Source organism: Chlorocebus sabaeus, chromosome X, assembly GCF_047675955.1.
Source record: "Chlorocebus sabaeus isolate Y175 chromosome X, mChlSab1.0.hap1, whole genome shotgun sequence".
Lineage (NCBI taxonomy): Eukaryota > Metazoa > Chordata > Mammalia > Primates > Cercopithecidae > Chlorocebus > Chlorocebus sabaeus.
The window spans coordinates 120,370,021-120,391,321 of NC_132933.1; the positions used below are offsets into that span (position 1 = coordinate 120,370,021).

General features: G+C 34.1%; 1 protein-coding gene across 2 annotated transcripts in view; it reads left to right on the forward strand.

Moving 5' to 3' along the window:
* Nucleotides 1-21,301, forward strand: part of DMD (dystrophin) — a 2,258,239-nt gene that overhangs the window by 910,095 nt on the left and 1,326,843 nt on the right. For both annotated transcript variants that reach the window (XM_037986581.2, XM_073013821.1), the window contains exons 28-29: nt 5,840-5,974; nt 8,788-8,937. In XM_037986581.2, coding sequence (XP_037842509.2) covers nt 5,840-5,974; nt 8,788-8,937 — 285 coding nt within the window. The remainder of the gene's footprint in view (nt 1-5,839; nt 5,975-8,787; nt 8,938-21,301) is intronic.

Genomic DNA, 21,301 nt, shown 5'->3' on the forward strand with positions numbered 1-21,301 from the left:
AATGTCCTTAAATAAGCATCATTGTTCCCTATTATTCATGTTGTTCATTTAAATGATACTCTGTGATTCATTAGAAATTTATATTGAAGTATATTTTCCAAAGGGATTTTTTTAAGTTTTTATATTAATAACACAATTTTCAAGACCAATTATTGGATTATTTTTCCATTTCCTTCTCATCTATAATGACATTTCTAACATTCCCTATTCGTATTGAAGTTATCAAATTATTTAGTTCCATTTTATTCCTTTTCCACTGGTTTGGAATATATACTTTATCTTATAAGTATTTCTCTATACTTTTCTAACAATAATATGGTGGAAACATTAGCATGGTTTAACTCTGAACCTACCTCTTCCATTTTCCACATTATTTATTGTTGCCTCGTATTTCATTTTCACCTTATTTCCCCCAAATTAGTCCATATAATTGCTGTTGCTGCTGATATTGTTTTAACTATTTCACATATTTATTTAGATTTACTGATGCTATTTTCCCAATTTTTGTGACCAGTTTTGCCTTTTGTTCTTCCCTTTGCTTCTGTGTTCAGTTTCTTTCTTGCTCTTTCCTTGAGTGTGAGTAGCAAATGTGTTCAGATTTTTCATATTGAAAATGCCTTTATTTTGCCCAGAGTATTGGATAATGATGTAGTTGAGCAGGTAATTATGTGAGGACAGTTTATTTATTTATTTATTTTTAACAACACTGAAAATACTATTTTTCTTCTGAAATATTTTCCCTTCAAGAAATCTGTCAAGTTATTGTTTCTTTATCATTTTCTCTGGTACCTTTAAATTTTCTCTTTGTTGTATATGCTCTGCAGTTTCACCCTATTTTGTCTTCTACAGTTTCACTCAACTTTGTCTATTTGTAAATTTGCTTTCATTTATACTTTGTCACTTGGTGTGTTAACTAGAACAGATGCATTGTTTCTTTAGTGGTTCTGCATTATCTTTGTGAAGATTTTCTTTTTCCCAATCTCTTCATTCCTTCCTAAGGGAAAACTTTCTTATAGCTATTAAGAGTATCCCCTTCCTATATTCCAGTTACTGGTTTCCCTTTAATATTATCTATATTCTTATCTCTAGCTGCTCAGTTGTGGATAGTTTTCTAAAATCTGTCTTCCAACTCTCAAATTCTCTCTTCAGCTGCCTATGGCATAATTTATCCTTCAATAGAGAAATATTCTCATCTTTATCTGTATATATATTTATCTATCTATATTTATGTGTGTGTGTATATTTTTTAAAAAACATATTTTCCATTTGTCAGTATTTTATTGAGTTGTTTCACAAATATGTTCTTTGTTATGGCTTTCTTCTTTTGTGTAGTTAATTCTGTGTATTCCTTTAAACAACTTAAACAGATACTATCTGTTTGAAACGTTTCAACTTAATGAGTAATAAACACGAAACAGTCTTATTTTTTCAATAACTACACCTAACTCTGTCAAATTTCACTTTCTGCCTGGTAGTTGGCTTCTTAAACAATATTTCTCTCTGATCTCATTACTTTTTATTCACTTTTAGTTATTAAAATTTAATTTAAATTTAAGTATAGCGTATTCAAATGTATCACAAGTTTAGATTAATCTGTTGCTTCAGCAATTTATACAGAGGCAGGAATGAGAATAAATAGTCTCACAGGGTCCTCCTCCAACCTAGTTTCTGGATACGGATCTACTGTTGATATAAGGGAAGATGAAGAGGGAAAAGTACTCTCTTCATGTTGATGTCCTTATTTTGGCTGCCCACAATTGCTGTTCCCTTTTGTTAAAACCCACACACATCTGTAATGCCTAGTCTGTTGTCCCTTTTCTATATGTTATCACCACTGACCTGGATCATTCTCTATAGACTTGATTTATTCTGTTGAGGATCCAAATGGGCCTTATTCTTATGAGCTTGGAACCCCCCAAAAAAGATCTCTTAGGCATTTATAGTACCTCGTAGTGTTTAACAAGAATTTCAAGGTGACACTTGTCAACTGCTTTAAACAAAATGCTCTTGAATATTATATCTTTTTTACCAATGCTTTAGTGATGCCCTGAAGTCTAATTTACCTACCATATCTCAACTCAGAGCCTGTGGGCACTGGAAGTACCCATACTCCATACCTTTCAGGAATGAGAAATTTGAAAGAGTTGTTTTTGATTCCTTCTTGGCCATACCAACAGCTTAACAGGAAATGCATACCAACCACCCCTTCCACCCAGTAGATGAGTGGTTTTGTTTTAGATCCTGTAAATAAAATGATTCAGATGAGTTTACCCTATCTATCCCCATAAAAGGCTGAGAAAGAAGAATTGCCTAACTATTCAAACTCTCTTCTCCTCACCTCCCTCAAATGTCCTCCCCATCAGCCCTCTCTGTTTAAACTAGGGCTTGTGCAAACAAGAAAGAGATGGTCTCTCAAAATGAAATATAGGCAACCAAGCCCTTTTATTTCTTAGATGTGAATTCCAGTTGCCAATCTCAAGTAAATAAACTCTATGGGAAACATACACCATGACTCTAAGAATATTTATTGTACAATTCTCTAAAATTGTTCTGTTATCTTCATGTCATAAAATTCTACCATATTTGTTACAACTAATGACTCCCTCTAATGGAAGTGAATTTCCCCATATGGCTTGTAAGGTTTTGTTTGTTTGTTTGTTTGTTTGTTTGTTTGCAAGCTCATCTATAGTACGAATTGCCTTTACTGGAACATTTTTTTTTTTTCTTTTTTCTTTTTTTCTTTTTCTTTTTTTTTTTTTTTTTTTTTTGCTCTGGGCTGTTGAATTTTTGTAGTGTTGCCACCAGGATTGTAGAGAATTTATGCTCTGCCCTCATGTGTGATACAAGGTTAAGTTTCCATTTGTTATGGGTGGATCTTTATTTTTCAGCCAAAAATCCCCCCAAAATGGCTTCCTTGATAAATCACGATATTCCAATGGCTAGGCATGTTCTACTACTTCTTTACAGGATGGGTGGCACATTGCTTCATTCTTTCCAATCTCCCTGGGGTGCCTCATTTCCCATCTCGAGTTAGTGTTAAATGCCCTAGATTTGATGGCATATACCCTGTTCTGATATGCCAGTATTTTTATAAGCTTGATTTTCTACTCTCTACTTTCATTTCCCTCTTTTTCTTTTTCTGACACCTGAGGTTTTATATACATGTGTTACAGATCAGCTATGAATTAAAAATGTTTCCTTTATATTTTTAACATGCATTTTGATATAACTGAAATAGGATACATTGGGGGGTTACCTCATCAGCTCCATCTACTATTTTGAACAGAACTTTACTTTTTTATTTGTACTTTCCTTCAAAACCACTTTGAATTCTGTGATTTCAAAGTAATTTTAAGTTCCAAACTGTTAAGCTTAGCAGTTATTCTAAGTGGCTTTTAGCTCCAATTCGGGCTTCAAGACTATATTTTATTTTGCAAAGGTGACCTGTAAAGCAGGTACATTCAGCCTCTCCAGCTGTGTCCTTCAGATGCATTGAGGACAGAAGAGGCCATCCATTCTGACGGTTAAATCAGCAAGGTAGTTCATTACCTCAATCTGCACCAAAGTTAATAAGACACATTACCAATCACGCCTCCTTGTCTTCAAAGCTCTAAGGTACCCTCGGGTATTTAAGAAGATATTTATATTTTCCCACTGGGATCTTTGCCCAGAATGAAGACAGCCTGTAGTCCAGCAGGAGCTAGAAATGACCCAGATTTAAGATTTCTATCACCTTTTAAAGCAAAATACTTAATTTCACTTTTTGCAATAAACTGTACGTAAGATACCAAGCAAGTATAAAAGGTTGGTACATTTGCCAGGTGGGTGAGACTGATACTTTTCATCAGATAGAGATCTAATACTTTGTCGTTTTAAGGGCTATAAACAAAGAGAACTTGGGGAAATTTGATTAATTGTTTAGATCCTCCTCAAATAAATCTTCCTTTCAAGCCTTTAGTTTTGGTGGTAGTTAGTGAGGCGGGGGCAGATGGTAGTAAGTGTTGATGATTGCTCCATTGTACTTACTGGACTTAATGGGTTCGTCCAGTAGTTACAATTACAAAGCTCACAGAATATGACCATTTTTATATTCTTAACCTCTCTTGCATTAGTCTATCTTTTCCCCAATAGACATAATCACCATGTAGACAGCTCCCTTTGTTATTCCTTTGTTTAAAAAAATCCACACACATATGAATGAAAAAACAATTGTGCTTAATTTCAGTATTACAGTAATGGTAAACTATAACATAGTTTTTTTTAGGACTTCGTCTTTTCATCCAACATATTTGTGTCTGAGATTCATTCTTATGGTTCTTTTTGATTAAGTTTTTCATTGTCATGTCTGTATTCCTTGTTAAAAGATAATAGTGTATTTTTCCATTCTCCTCGCAGTGGGCATTATTTCCCTTTTTTTTTTTTTTTTTTTTTTTTTTTTTTTGCTAACTAGAAAAAGTGCTGAAATGATCATTGTTGTAACAGTCTTGTTATCCATGTTAAAAAGTTTCTCTGAGGATACGTATATCAAAAAGTGGAGTTGTTGTCTTGATGGGTATGTGAATGTTCACCTTACTTAGAATAACAAATTGTTTTCCGAAATGGTCATTCCAGTACACACTTCCACCAACAGTAAATACAAATTTTTGTTGATATATATCTTCTGTCACACATGGAATTGTCAAACTTCTCATTTGTGTCAATCAACGTGGTATCTCATTGTAATCCTGGCCTACATGTCCTTGATTACTGATGAGTTTGAACATATCTTCATGTTTATTGTATATACATATTTCTCTTTAAGATTTTGGTTCAGGTCTTCTTTTCATTATCGATTGGGTTATTCATCTTTTGACTTGGATTATTTTTCATATTCTTATGTGTTACAAATGTTGCAATTGTTTTCTTCGAGTTTGAGGCTGTTTTTCAATTACTTGATGGTGTCCTTTGATGAATAGAAGGTTCTAATTTTAATGTAGTCAAATGTATTCATCTCTTTTTTCTTATGGTCAGTTTTTTTACAAGATGTCTTAAGATACTCTTCTCTATGCCAAAGTCAGAGATATTTTCTTCTATATTTTCTTGTAGAAATTTTCAAGTTCTGCTTTTTAATGAGTACTTCTGTATATAAATCAGTTTCATAATACAAATCAATGGCCATTTAAAATAATCAAGCCTTTGAATTAGTACTAATATTTCTGATAACATACCTCAAGGAAATAATAAGAAAGTGGAAAAATGGTCCATATTCATGATGATGTTTACCATAAATTTATAATAGCAAACAAAACTAAAAGTAGTCTATGTAATGTATATTGCTAAACTAAGAGCCACTTTAATGAAGTCTTAGATTTTCATTAAAAATATGTCTTCTTAGTAATAGAGAAAATTGTATGATATAGTGTTTAGTGAAAAGAGTGCTATAGTTAAACTCATTTAAATTTTAACTATGAAATTATATATGTTAAATTTCAGAGGAGGTCACAGAATACTGGTAACAGTGATGTGTGAGGGAGTTAGATTTACATATGTGCTTTTACATATGCTTTTATTTTTCTATTTCCCAGACTGCAATGTTGGTGCATATTTTTGTTTTAAAAAGTAAATTACTGTATTTTGAATTCGTCCATTATTCATGTAATAAAATGTTTTCTTAATGACTTTTAATTATAGAGGTATTAGATGATCAAAATGACTAGCTGCATTTTAAATTATCTGCTACAAAGTAAAGGTGAAAAATATAAAGTGTTTTGTTTTCAGAAGTTTTAAAAATGAAATGGCAAAGTTTCACATTTACTTTTCTACCATAATATTTAATCTGTGATATATATTTCTTTCTCAGGAAGTTTGGGCATGTTGGCATGAGTTATTGTCATACTTGGAGAAAGCAAATAAGTGGCTAAATGAAGTTGAATTTAAACTTAAAACCACTGAAAACATTCCTGGCGGAGCTGAGGAAATCTCTGAGGTGCTACATGTAAGTTGTAAATTAAACCAAATAATGATAATTTATATGCATTATTAAAAGAGGTCAAGTACCAAATAAAAGACAAATCCAAAGAAAACAACCCAAGAGAGTATAATTACTGTGTTATCACTCAGCATTGGTACTTTGGACAAAGCCTTTGTTCCCCCTAAGAACCTTCTAGGTCACAAGATTTTGCAAAGGGTTTAAATAACCTCTTACAGAGAAAATTTGCCTTTATTATATCACTAAGTTCTACATAGATACTTTACCTAATTAAATCTACCACAAACCTGCAAAGACAGTGTGAATAAACAATATCACTGCTTTAGGCCTAATCAGGATGATAATATGAAACATTATTTCCAGTTTAAAAGCTGCATGTATTGAATTGGAACATATTTTATACTTACTTAAAATCACAAATTTATACCTTACAGAATGTTTTGAGTTATTAAATGGATATGCTTTAATATTGGAAATATATCTTTAAAATACTCAAAATGTAACTACACTTTTAAGTTTTACTTTGGAGACTTTTAATAATTAAATTTTAAATGAGTTTGCATTTATAAACTTTGACTTATTTTAACTTCTGACATTTAGTCATTCAAGCTCTATGCGTTTTAGTGTACTTTTGACTTATCTATATGTAATGAACATGTTGTTTTAGAATAGTATATGTACATAAAGCTATAAGTAGTATAGCCCCTGTGTAAATCTATAAAATAAGGAGCATAAGTTATTCAAGATGTGAAGAAAATGTAAAATATTTCTTTAGACAGAATAGAATTGTAATCCTAGGACATCAGAGCAGACACCTATGGATCATTTTATTCAACTTCCTAATTCTCAAAAGAAAATTATAAAACCTGCAAAGGTATTAAAGTACAATAAATGAGGTCTTCAGTGGGCTTTAATTTTGGCCCTATTTGACTAACCATGACTATAAACTTGTCATATTCAGAGAAGTTAATTGACCAAACATTTCTTGTGAATCAACAATGTGTTACATGTTCTAGAAAAGATGCAGTAAACTTACAGCACATTAATAAAAGGACAGTGGCCAGAACAGAAGATATGATGATGTTGTTATCCTATGAAATTGTCAAATTGTACATGGAGCACCATGCTGAATTCTTGATATCACAGTTTAAATGATGCACTGAAAAACTAGGGCATGTTCAAAAATGAATGTTAAGGAAAGAGAGAAAATTTGAAGCCATAATGAAGAGTATTTAGAAAAGATGGGGGAAAAAAAACCTTACCATTACTATTTACTATTTTAGGCAAGGCCCTCACAATGCCCACAACACAGACAAGCAAGGAAGAGGAGGATTGCAAGTGCTCTTATCTTTTATTCCTATCTTGTGGTCATAATTTCTGATTGTTCCTAATTTAGATAATGGAGCCAATAAAGGAGATTCCACAGTGAAAAAATAAACAAACACATACATAAAATTGGTTCTTTGGTAGTGTTGCTGATGCTCATCCAGGAGGACATTTTGAGTGAAAAGGGCTAGATCACCACGAATCAAGGATAGAAAAACTGCACGACTTCTAGGTTCTGTTGCAACTCAAGATATCTATAACTGATCCCTTAATTTTGCTTTGTTGCTTTTCATCCACGTTTAAAAAAATTTAGCAAGGTATATACTTCGTTACGTCTTATAAAATAAAGTATCCATTAAAATTATTTACATCCATTTTGCAAATAAATATTTACAAAATTAAGATTTGTTAAAAATAGTAAGGAATACAAATTATAAGGAAAATTATTAACAATTTCATTGTTCTGCTCAAAAATTTGATGGCCTTTTAAGTATTTTACAGGTTATGGTGATGTTTTAAATATAAATGTATTTAGAAAGTCTCTATATTTTTATTTTCTTGAAACTTAATAGGAAAATATATTGAGGTTGCTCAAAATTCAAGAAAAATGCATAAACAGGAAAAATTATAAATATGTATTGGAACATTTTCATTTCTTTAAAACAAGGAAAACAGAATATTTAATAAATGTGTTAGAACATATGCCCATCGCTTATTCTACAGATATGTTTGAGGTCCAGTAAGATGAAATTGAATCCCTTGTTTTCCAGCATGCCTGCATTTGACACTGAGATTCACTTTCATCATATTATCTAGCCAGGCAACTTTGTTAATTTTCAGCAGTATAGGAGATGGGTATTATTGGGATATACATAACAGAAAATCAGACAATGGCTTAAGCTCACAAAATAATCTTTTCTCACCACAAAAAGAATAGTGAAGGGAAGTTATCCAGGGATGAGGATGGTTCAGCCATATTATGAGGCAAGTAGGCACTCTCTTTCTGCTCTCTATTCCTGAGCATGAAGGACCTCACACTCAAGAGTCATAGCCTCCCTGTGCAAAGATGATTGTTACACCTCCAGGCCATGCATGTGCAAAAAAGTAGGAAGGGCAAAAGGATTCTTCTTGAGAGAGTACTCCTTTTCAAAATTGTGTCACTTGGACACCACTAGCTATCAAAGAAGGTGAGAAATTTAGTGTTTTACCTCTTCAGGTTTTAGAGTTAGGGGACATCAAGGAAAAAGGTGGTTGTGAATCAAGTTTTAAGTTCTCAGTCCACAACACTATCATAATCCCATGAAGATTCCTGTAGAATGACATCCTATTTTTTGAAGCAAAAATGCTCCTTGGTGTTTTTAATCCTAATTAAAATTTGCTTTAGATTGATTATGACTTAATTATATGTAAATCAGAAGATACTGAGCATTGTGTGATAATTCAATGTATTTAGGAAGAAAAGAGAAATAGTAATTATTGCAAATGTGTTTCAGTCACTTGAAAATTTGATGCAACATTCAGAGGATAACCCAAATCAGATTCGCATATTGGCACAGACCCTAACAGATGGTGGAGTAATGGATGAGCTGATCAATGAGGAACTTGAGACTTTTAATTCTCGTTGGAGGGAACTACATGAAGAGGTATGAAGATAAGTAAAAAATCTCCTTAATCTAGCTTGCATTAATGTATAGCAGATACAGGCCTCTCAGATAAAATGAGCAATACTTTAAATATTAGCTTTCAGGTTTCAGAGACAGTCCAAGGCCAGACACTGGGTAAATTCTTTACATGTGTATTATATCATGTGATTTCACAAAAACATTATAAGTTAGGATTTTTAAAAGGCAACTGAGACATACCAAGGATAGTAACCTTCTTGGGTCTACATACTCTGACCACAGACTTCTTTTTCCTGTTCAAGATAATCCAGTATGTGTGAGTATCCTTTCTCACTTGCTCTCTCATTTTATCCCTCTCCCTCCACTCCACACACATTTGTTATGTCACATGTAATCTGCTAATAATACATGCAATTCTGTTAGTACCCTGTATTATTTGTTCTTCACAAATAACACTAAATTTGTTATAGATAAATTTTCATACATCACACATGGTGTGATTTTTCAAATCAATACTAAAACAAAATAGCAAATTTCTCCTAGTCAATGTTTTGCATACTCTCTCCTAAGGATGAATTATTTGTTAAGAAGAAAACCTATTTTATAATAATGTTTAGTTTTATATTCACTTACTGAGTTACAGCTACTACAGGTGAGATATGGTTCTATGGTTTGATAATAAAAATTTCCTATCCTTCATAACTTATAAACATTGATTAGTTAAGGAAAAGTTATTGATTTCCTAGAATGTGCAAGACATAAAAACAAATATGGTATGAAGAGAAAAAGAATAAGGAGGGTAGTAACTAGGGGAGTATGCAAGAAACCACTGACTATTTAATGATTCATTGAATAGTCAATGTCGGGGACCTTTTGACATGCCTACAGATTGAAGAGGGGGAACATCTTAAGTAGGAAAACCTCTTCTCTAATTCTGAAGAGAAGTAGGTGAGGGTGGGGCAGATATCTGCAAATGTACAGGCAGTGGCCTCCAGTTTGGAATCCTGCCACTATATTTGGTGGGTGGCATATCCATATTTTATCCAAATCAACATAAGGAATTGGGGATTGGAAAAGGGGAAATCCAAACAATCTCTTGATCCTTCATCACTGTTGCACTATTGCTGGATCTGAGTCAAATAGATATGGCTATGTGGCAAGTAAATTGAAGATCATTTCAATGTGGGTTTTGATATGGAATTGGAATGTGTTTTTGTTTCTATTTGAATATTAGTGTCAGGTAGGAGAGAGCAGTTCAGGCAAAAAATTAAAAGTCATTGTAAAACTGACCTTGGCTTAGCTGTGAAAAGACTCTTTTGTTGAGACAGGGTCTTGCTATGTCACTCTGACTGGAGTGCAGTGGCATGATCATGGCTCACTGTAGCCTCAACCTCACTGGGCTCAGGTGATCTTCCCACCTCAGCCTCCTGAGTAGCTGGGACTACAGGTGCATGCTGCCACTCCCGGCAATTTTTTTTTTTTTTTTTTTGATATTTATTTTTGGTGACATGTGGTTTTGCCATGTTATCCAGGCTGGTCTTGAACTCCTGGGTTCAAGCTATCCACTTGCCTTGGCCTCCCAAAGTGCTGGGACTACAGCTGTGAATGGCCACACCTGGCCGAGATCCAACTTTAATGTTTGACATTTTTCAGTACTCATCTATTCTGTCCTTAGGAATAGCTTAGTCTCTAATTTTACCTTGGTATTAACTCTACTAATGTAATTATCTTGCAATCCTTTATTAACACAAAACTACTTATAACCTTCTATTTCAAAGGTTGTTGGTATAAAACCTGACATTTCCCCCAAATAAAAAATAATTCAGTTCAGCAGCATACCTTGGTTCAACACCTATTCTCTTATTTTCTGGACTGAGTTGTTAAAACATAAAAATTTGAATAAGAAATTACTTGAAACTTGGTCTAGAATAACCCCTTGTATTAGTCAGGGTCCAGACAGGGCACAGAAACCACACGGTCACTTAAAACAGAGAATTAAGTATTAACTCCTTACTGGAAATTAATTTTTAATAGAGAATAAAAGAAATCTCTAAAGAATACCCTAAGCCTGAGGAATAGTACCCAAAAAAGGAACTAATATGGAAAGATAGGAGCTCAACCCAAGGCTGGATTCGGACTTCTTTAGAAAGGGTGTGTCTGCCTCCCATGGGATGACAGAGAAGTTTCCTTCATTGACCCAATCCAGAACAAGTCTATAGCCAGTGGGCTGAAGCTAGTGTGAAGAGAATATTGGAGTGGAATGCTGACAAAATTCACAGAGAAGTAGCCTATGGTGGGGAACCATTGAATTTGCTAGAAAGCTGGCTGGTGTATTCATTGGACATGTTGGGAAACTACCTGTAGTGGATGCTGCTAAACTTGAGGAAATGAGGTGGGGCTCCAGGAAGCTACCTACGGATTTGCCACCCATCCTCAACTCGCTTATTGGGTACCCATAGAACTTGTCAAACATGACCCATAGTGTTGCTGGAAGTCTTTTGGGTAAAGCGGGGGGATGAGGTGAGCCTTACTGGGCATTCCATAGGCCAACCTAGAGGCACAGGATTGAAAAAGAATTGAAAGCACACTGGAACAGACAAACCTCTACCTCCCCCATTGTCACTCCAGAACCGTTTACTGATAGAACTTAATAGCATGCCAGCTGACAAGGGGAGAAATAGTCCCATATCAAAACCAGGATTATGTTGAAAGGTAAAAAATTGATAACTGGCAAATCCCTCTGTAATTCACTGGCTACGTGATCTTGAGTAACATTTTTAAACTTCCATTTCCTCATCCTGTTTCATGGGGGGTTTTTTTGTGAACAAAATATAAAATACTGCACTTAAAGTACTTACTATGGTTCCAGGAACATAGTGCATATTCAATAAATTATTCAATAAATTTAATAAATTATTTTATCTTTACTAGATCATATGCTAGAGTATCAGCCCTCAAAAAAGTGTGTGTGTGTGTGTGTGTGTGTGTGTGTGTGTGTGTGTTTGGGTATAAATATATACATAATAGTACATATGTGAATATATCTATAAATAAATAAATATATATATGTATGTGTGTGTGTGTGTGTGTATATATATATCCCTCTGAGGGCAGTGATAGGTAAATAAATGCAGATAGTACAATATGAAATACAATGAAATGCACATGCCTCCATTAGTTAAATAAAATGCTAAGATAGATAAAAAGGTTTTTTATCACCCTCTAAGCCATAAAATCAGAACCTCTCCACTTCAACCTCAGTGATGAATTAAGCAGAGTGTTAAAATAACAATAAATGTAAAATAAATAAATTTGAAACTATTATCAGTCCTAGCTGTGTTTATATTACATATTTGGCCAGTAATTTGAAGTTATTTGACAATGAAAATAAAGCATATGTAGTCTTTACCGCTTTCATGAAAACCACATCATGTTAAAAATGATATGCTTCTCAAATTCTGTTGTATCAGCATGTAATAAACTGATGTGACCTTAGAGATACAATGTTAAATTAAAACAATGTATAATAATAGGACTTTTGTATTTCTCAGGCTTTACTCAGCACTTTGATCAATTCCAAACTACTTAGGTGATAAAGACACACCTATATTTTGTTGGCTAAATCAATCCTTTGGATATTTCCACTATCTAGTTAAAAAGACTGGTGTTTTGATGCAGTAGAATGAGCCTTGGGATACATTATCTGAGGGGCAGAAGAAACAAAATGGTACATTAATGTGTTATAATCAAGAATTCTGAATTTGTTTTAGGCCATGATTTTCTTGATTTTTGGTTGGTTAAAGAAAAAGAGTTTTTATTTATTTTTTTATTTTCTATTTTTATTTATTTATTTTTGAGACAGAGTCTCTCTCTGAAGCCCAGGCTGGAGTGCAATGGCACGATCTTGGCTCACTGCAACCTCCGCCTCCTGGGTTCAAGCGATTCTCCTGCTTCAGCCAGTTTTTCTATTAATAAACAAAGTACCCTTTAATTTGAGGACGAGCGTTAACCCATTTTTAAAAATCAATTAAATGCCTATGTCAGAGGTTTGCGAGGTTTTTATATTGCCTACCTAATGTTTCTTATAGCTGCAATTATGCAGAACTAAGGTAACATTCAATTGCCTGTTAAATCAATCAAACAGCCAGACTTTTATTGCCTATGAATATTTAAAGGAGATTCACTAGATCCCATTCCTAATTTCAGAGTGTGAGTTTGCATTCAAATAAGTAATAAATTATTTCCATCACTTCAAAAGGCATCTTTCATTCTTGATAATCATATGGCAGTATATTTTCTACTCACAGTAACGATTTGAAAGATGGTTAGCAAACCAGGCAACATCTCCAAAAGACATACCAAATCATATAATTTTTACAACTATTATAATAGCTTTATTCTCTAACAGGGTAACCAAGCAGCTGAAGATGTTTTAGTAATGCAACAAAATGAATAATAATATTGGTAACAGTATTTGGTTACAGAGGTCCAGGTACTGTTTTTATGTCAGACATGTATTTTCTCATTTAGTTCTCACAATAGCCTTATGATACAGGGTGGTGTTTGTTTTTGTTTTTTCTTTTTTTGAAATGGAGTCTTGCCCTATCGCCCAGGCTGGAGTACAAGGGTGCTATCTCAGCTCACTGCAATCTCCGCCTCCCGGGTTCAAGTGATTATCCTGCCTCAGCCTCCCAAGTAGCTGAGATTACAGGCACATGCCACTATGCCGGGCTAATTTTTGTATTTTTAGTAGAGATGGAATTTCACCATGTTGGCCAGGCTGGCCTCAAACACCTGCCCTCAGGTGATCCACCTGCCTTGGCCTCCCAAAGTGCTGGGATTACAGGTGTGAGCCCCCGCACTTGGCCGATATAGGGTTTTTTATATTCCCATTCTATAGAAATGGAAAGGATAGTAAAGGCCCTAGGAAGAACCAATTGAGCATTTAGACCCATCTCTTTACACTTGAAGCCTAGGCACATGACCTTTTGGCTACACTACCTCCAATCTCTGTGACCCTTTTCAGGCATTAAATATAAAAACTCTCTGCTAATAAGTGAATATGGCAATTAACTAGTTTCCCAATGTTTAAGGAGAACTTAAAACATGACCTTAGAAATATTAGGGCTGACTAACTAAAATAAAATTTAGAGTCTTAAATATTAAAGTCACACATTTAGAAGTCCAAAGCCTTTACCACTTCTCTTGATGAGTGATTATTTCACCTGTTTCGTGGATTATTAATGCCCCCATTTCAGTCACTTTCAAAGATGACTGTAAGTTGTTTTGCCTGACATGAAATAGCAAATATACTAAAAGAGAAAATAATCGAAATTGGTTAATTCTACTGAAATAGTAGTGTTTATGATAGACTTCTAGAGAGACCTATTAATTTTTCCTGGTAATTGTGACTTTGAATTTTTCCCTCAGTGTCACATCTGCCTTAGCATACATATGCCAGAATGGAAGAATATTCCTTGAAGGAAGACTATAAAGTAATCTAGGAAAATAAGTGACATTTTATGCTTTATTAATTTGTCAATATGCTTCTTTTTAGAAAATACCTGTCTATAATAAGAGAAGTAGCCACTACTTGTTGAGCACAGTTTTATGTCAGTCCTTTTGCTAAGCAGTTAGAAGCAACATCAAACTTAAATCTCACATTTGTTTTATGAAATAGATTTGATTAGCTTACTTCACACATGTTGTGATAGGGCTGTCTTCTGTTCTCAAGGGCTAGGACAACTAAGTCTTCTATAATGCCCTCTGCAAAGCACCAAGATGCTGGAAAATGTCTAGTAGATATATTTTATTTTGCTTTCAAGGAAGTGTAAGTAAACTTTTAAAGGCCAGGAAAAAATCAGATGAAACTGAAGTCATACCGTAATATGACTATGACCACTGACATTTGTATTGCCCTGGAGTTAAAAGCTAATACTGGGAACCCCAATTTTAGGTGAATTAAGTCATTTGGTGGAAAAGAAATATCCTCTGGCTCAAGAAAATGGGGAAGCTAAACACAGATTCCACATAAAACTGGGGTTCTCTCAGTAAAATAATGGGCAGAGAGACTTCTATCTGCGGAGAGAACAAACATAAAAAGGCATCTGTCTTCTCACTGTGAGTGAAAAGTAATAGTAAGAATAATTATAATAATGCCACCTGAAAATGTGTGTAGGCCTATTCTTGTAAGGTGAGGAACTCTTGGTTGTATATTATCACAAAGGGTAAAGAAATATCCAAACAAGGGATTAAGTCAAAGTAGCACCAGGTTAGGAGCGTCCTAATATTAGTTAGAAGCAAATGCAAATTCTTTACCACGAAAAGTGTCCTCAGTGTCCTCACAGATTAAACTCGGAAATTTGAGCTCAATATAAACACATAAACACACACACACACACACACACACACACACACGCACACACATAGACACAGACACACAAGAAAAGCCATCATGAAGCAGTCAGCCCATACAACAAAGGGTGAGTTTACTTCTAGAATTTCAGATATTAGAATTGCAAGATGTATAGTATAAAATAGGTAAAATATTATAGAAATAAATGTTATTGAAGTTTTCAAAAAATAAAACATTGTAAAAATGGAATAAATCAAAATTAAACAACTAAAATTAAAAATTAGAAAATGAATATATTTTTTATATATATATACACATATTAGTTGAAAGAAATGAATTAAGAGAAAACTAAAAGATAATGTACAGACTGTGTTACCAAAAACTAAGGAGATGGAAGATGTGAGCAAGAAGGTAACAGATACAGGGGTGGGGAGTAGAATATGAACATATAACTTATCTCAATGGGAGTTTTCAAAGAGGAGAATAAAGAAAATGGAGATTGTTATTACTCAGTATAAAAAATCAGATAATCCAATTTAAAAGTGGGTAGTTGAGCTCAATAGACATTTCTCCAGTGAAGACATACATATGGCCCACATATATATGAAAAAGGTGCTCAAAATCATTAATCATCAGGGCTATGTAAATCAAAACCATAATGATATATGTCTTCACACCTGTTAGAATGGAAACTATTTAAAAAGAAAATTGAGAGATGGCAAGTTTGGCAAGGATGTGGAGAAAAGGGCCCCTTGTACTCTGATGGCAGGAATGTTAATTTGTGCTGACACTATGGGCAACAGTATGGAGATTCCTAAAAAAAAAAAAACAAAAAAACTTAAAAATAGAATTACCATATGATCCAGCAATTCCACTTCTAGGGATATATCCAAAGGCAATTAAATCAGAATGTCAAAGAGATTATCTGTACTCTATTGTTTATTGCAGCACTATTTACAATAGCAAAGATATGGAGACAACCTAAATGTCCATTGACAGATGAAAGGAAAAAGAAAATGGGGTATATATATAAAATGAAATATTACTCAGCCCTTAAAAAGGAAGCAAATACTGCTGTTTGCTGTAACAACATGGATAAACCTGGAGGACATTATGCTACATGAAGTAAGCCAGACATAGAAAGATAAATAATACATGGTACCACTTATATTACGAATCTAATACAGTCAAACTAACGGAAGCAGAATGTGGAATGCTTCCTGCCAGGGACTGGGGGAAGGGAAAAAATGGAGAGGTATTTGTAAAAAGGTACAGTGTTTAGGTTATATAATATAGATAATTCCCAGAGATCTACTGTAAAGCATATTGCCTGTAATTAACAATACTCTATTTACTTAAAATTTGCTAAGAGGATAGACCTTATGTTAAGTATTCTGTTACAGAATAATATAATACTAGAACAGGAGGAAAGTTTTGGAGATGATGAATAGGTTTATGTCATAGACTGAGGTAATGTTTTTATTGTTTTATGTTTATCTCAATTCTCAGCAAGTTGTATATGTTAATTATATACAGCTTTCTTGTATGTCATAAGAATTTTTTTTAAAAAATGGAGATGGAGTAATATATGAAGGATATTAAAGGGAAATTTTTGAGAGCCAGTGACATAAACCATTTAAACAGAAAGCACATTATGTAACAGGCAAAAAAAAAAAAAAAATACAAATCCAATCATCAGACATATCACAGTGAAAGTGCAGAAATCCAAAGACAAATTTATATTAGCAGCCAGAGGTGAGATGGATAACCTACAAAGGAATGAAATTTAGACTGACATTAGACTTCTTATCTACAACAATGAATAAGAATAAAGCAATGGAAAATATTTTCAAGATACTGAAAAAGTTACTGTCAACCTAGAATTCTGAACTCAACAAAATTAGTTCTTCAGAGTAAGAGGAAATGGGACATTATCAGAGTGAAAGTGAGATTTTACCTCAAGAGACCCTTACTACAAAAACAACTAAAATAAGTATGAAGAATTAGAAGTAGTAGAAAAGTAAGTTGTAAAGGTTTTAGATACAAGTAAGTATGATGAGGCCGGGTGCTGTGGCTCAAGCCTGTAATCCCAGCACTTTGGGAGGCCGAGACAGGCGGATCACGAGGTCAGGAGATCGAGACCATCCTGGCTAACACGGTGAAACCCCGTCTCTACTAAAAAATACAAAAAATTCGCTGGGCGAGGTGGCAGGTGCCTGTCGTCCCAGCTACTCGGGAGACTGAGGCAGGAGAATGGTGTAAACCCAGGAGGCGGAGCTTGCAGTGAGCTGAGATCCGGCCACTGCACTCCAGCCTGGGCGACACAGAGAGACTCCGTTTCAAAAAAAAAAAAAAAAAAGAAATGTATTCTACAAGTAAGTATGATGAAAAAATAGTTAAGCTTTTAAATACAAAAGGCATTTGTTGCATAAAATATATAAGAATATCTAATTTACATTTATAATAATTTCGATCTAAAATACTAAATTAAAAACAATATGGAGGGGAGGTACAGTCACAAACCCTTTTATTTAGAAAGAGGGTAGAGATAGTGTCTAAATCTTGACTTTATTATGCTGTAATAAATTGTCAGGGATAACCACTAATGGAGCATCCAGCTTGCAAGCAATAAAAGAATGATCAAAGGAACAGTTTTCAATCAATATGCAGTAAAGCAAGAAATAAGGAAAACAAATCGGAAAAATATGAGATGAGCATAAAATAAAAGATAAGATGGTAGAAAATAGAAATAGAAAAAAATAGAAGAAAATGGATGGTAGAAAAATACATCAGCGGCCGGTCGCAGTGAATCATGCCTTAATCCCAGCACTTTGGGAGGCCAAGGCAGGCAGACCAGCCTGGCCAGCAAGGTGATACTAAAAATAAAAACAAACAAACAAAAAACTATCCAGACATGGTGGCAGATACCTGTAATCCCAGCTACTTGGGAGGCTGAGACAGGAGAATCATTTGAACCCGGGGAGTGGAAGTTGCAGTGAGCTGAGATCGCGCCATTTCACTCCAGCCTGGGTATAAAAGCAAAACTCCGTCTCAAAATAAATGAATGAATGAATGAATGAATGAATGAATAAATAAAAGAAGAAAAATACATCTGTAGTCCTAGAACTATTTGCTCAATACATTTATTGTAGAAATGTTCAGAATAAAGCATCAAAATTCAAAGTATATTGTTTTTAAGAAAGGATCAATCAATAAAAAACTTAGACATCTAATTTATTTCCAGCAAAATAGACATTATGGTCAATATCATTATTAGGCAAAAAATGGAGCAAAATATAACAGTTCTAAAACTTGTACATACCTGGCCAGGCATGGTGGCTCACGCCTCTAATCCCAGCATTTTGAGAGGCTGAGGTGGGTGGCTCACCTGAGGTCAGGAGTTCGAGACCAACCTGGGCAGCATGGTGAAACTCCATCTCTACTAAAAATACAAAAATTAACAAGGTGTGGTGGTGCACACCTGTAGTCCCATCTACTTGGGAGGCTGAGACGGGAGAATTGCTTGAATTTGGGAGGCAGGGGTTGCAGTGAGCTGAGACTGCACTCTGCACTCCAGCCTGGGTGACGGAATGAGACTGTGTCAAAACAAACAAAAAAGTCTTGTACATACCTGGGAAAATAACTTTAAAATACATAAAGCAAAAGTTCACAGAATAACAAGAAGAAATACACAACTACATCAGCATGGTGGGAAATTTCATAATGCCTCTTTCAAGACACCAGACAAAAGTTAGTGAAGACAGTGATGATTAACAGTTGATAAGTTGGATATAAAGACTGTATAGAGAACCCCAAATCAGAGTGTAAATTTCATCTCAAGTACATAGAAATGTCAATACATTTCACATGCTCTTAAATTTGTAACAAGTTAGAATCAATAAAAACTTGACTAAAAATAATTCATGGGTCAAAGATGAAGTCAAAATGGATAGTTAAAATTCATAGAACTGAGTGATAATACAAATTAGAATTAAAACTAATTGGCTCCTGTTAATTTTTATAAAAGAGAGAGAAGGACTGAAAACTAATGAGCTAACTGCCCATCTCAAGAAAATAGGGAAAAGTATAATAAATGTAGAGAAAGTAAATGGAAAGAGAAGAATTCAAGAGCAGAAATAAATAAAAACAACATGGAATCAATAAAATTTAAATGCCCATATTTATGTTTTAATTAGACAAATCAACTGAGAGGGAAGTAAAAAAAAATACAGTTTTAAGGATGAAAATGTTATAACTACAGTTATAACATACTTTTAAAATATAGAAAATACTAGAAACTATGCAAATACATTTAGAAACTTATGTGAAATGGATGAATTTCTAGGAGAATATTGCTACAAAAATGATGAAAGAGGAATATAGAAAGCCTGAGGAGACAGAAATTTAATCACAAGTTAAAAGTCTTCCTACAAAGACTACATTAGACTGAGATTGTTTTACATTCAAATTTGAACACACTTTCTAGGAATAGATAATTCCAATCATCAACAAACTCAGAGAGTAGAATATATAAAGCAGGATACATGTCTGGAAAATACAAGGTTAGAAAATATTTTTTTACTAAAATCAGACAAAAATGAAACAGGAAGGAAAACCCTATACCAATTTCAGTTATGAATTAATAAGGAAAAGTTCTGAAAGAAATTATTGGCCAACTGGATCCAGGTGTGTATGAAACAGTGTTTAAACTTAATGTTCTCCTTTTCCTTTCTATATTCACTTTTTACAATACCTTGTGCAATGTCATGGCTTTAAATACAATTTATATGCTAATTATTCTTAAAATATTATCTCTGGCACAGACTTTCGCCCTTAACTTCAGACCATATGTCCAGCCTCCTATTGTGTATTTTTCTCTTTGGATATCACACAGGCTACTCAAACTTGACATACTCAGATAACAGCTCCTATCAAAGTTACCCAACACCGTTTTCCCCATCTTTGTTAATGCCATCTCATTCCTGAAATTTCTCTTACCAAAACTTCTAAAACGAACTTTGGTTCTTGTCTGTCTTTACCAGCCTTTCTCTTAGCAGATCTGAAAGATGATCTCAACAGATCTAAACGTCATCTAGTGGGCAATGAGAGACATATTTTCTTGTATTAATCAAGTTATTTTAACTTCAGTCACACTAGGCCCACTTTTATGCTTGCTGGTACTACTAGGTAGGGTACTACTAGAAAGAAATATCAAAACTTGTGGCCTCTGAGAATGGCGTGAACCCGGGAGGTGGAGCTTGCAGTGAGCTGAGATAGCACTTCTGAACTCCAGATTCCGTCTCAAAAACAACAACAACAAAAAACTTGTGGCCTCTGGCTATACATAGGCTGTTGCCATAAAGAGATGGTATTAAACCTATTCTCCAGATGATTGAAGAAGTTAAATATCTAAGGGGAAAAAAGGCTGACTCTTCATCTGTTTTACTTCTAAGATATAGGTATTATTTTCAGCAAAAAAAAAAAGTCCAAAAAAGATGAATCTATATACTAAATTATTGATCAGATTACCCTTAAGGACTAAGGTTTTGGAGATGTTCAACTTTAATGTGAAGTATATGAACAAGGTGAGCTGTGTTTAAAGAGTAAAATGTCAAGCTACTGAATTTTCTCTAAAGTGGTAGAATGCTAGCAAACCAAGAATAATGCAAGTTCTAAAATTTATCTCCCCCTCCTGGGACATAAAAATACTTAAAATAATTTTGAGCTCTTTTCTAAGTTGTTCATAGATAAAATACAGGACTTAGAACTTAAAGCAGGGGTCATTACTAGCTGTATTTCCGTATTTTTTTTTCTTTTATGTTGGGGGTGTATATGCAGGTTTTTTATATAGGTAAACAGTGGGTCATGGGGGGTCGGTGTGCAGATTATTTCATCACCCAGGTAATAAGCATACTACCTGATAGGTATTTTTTCTGATCCTCCCCTTCCTCCCATCCTTCATCCTCAAGTAGGACCCAGTGTCTGTTTCCTCTTTGTGTCCCTGTATTTTCATTATTTAGCTCCCACTTA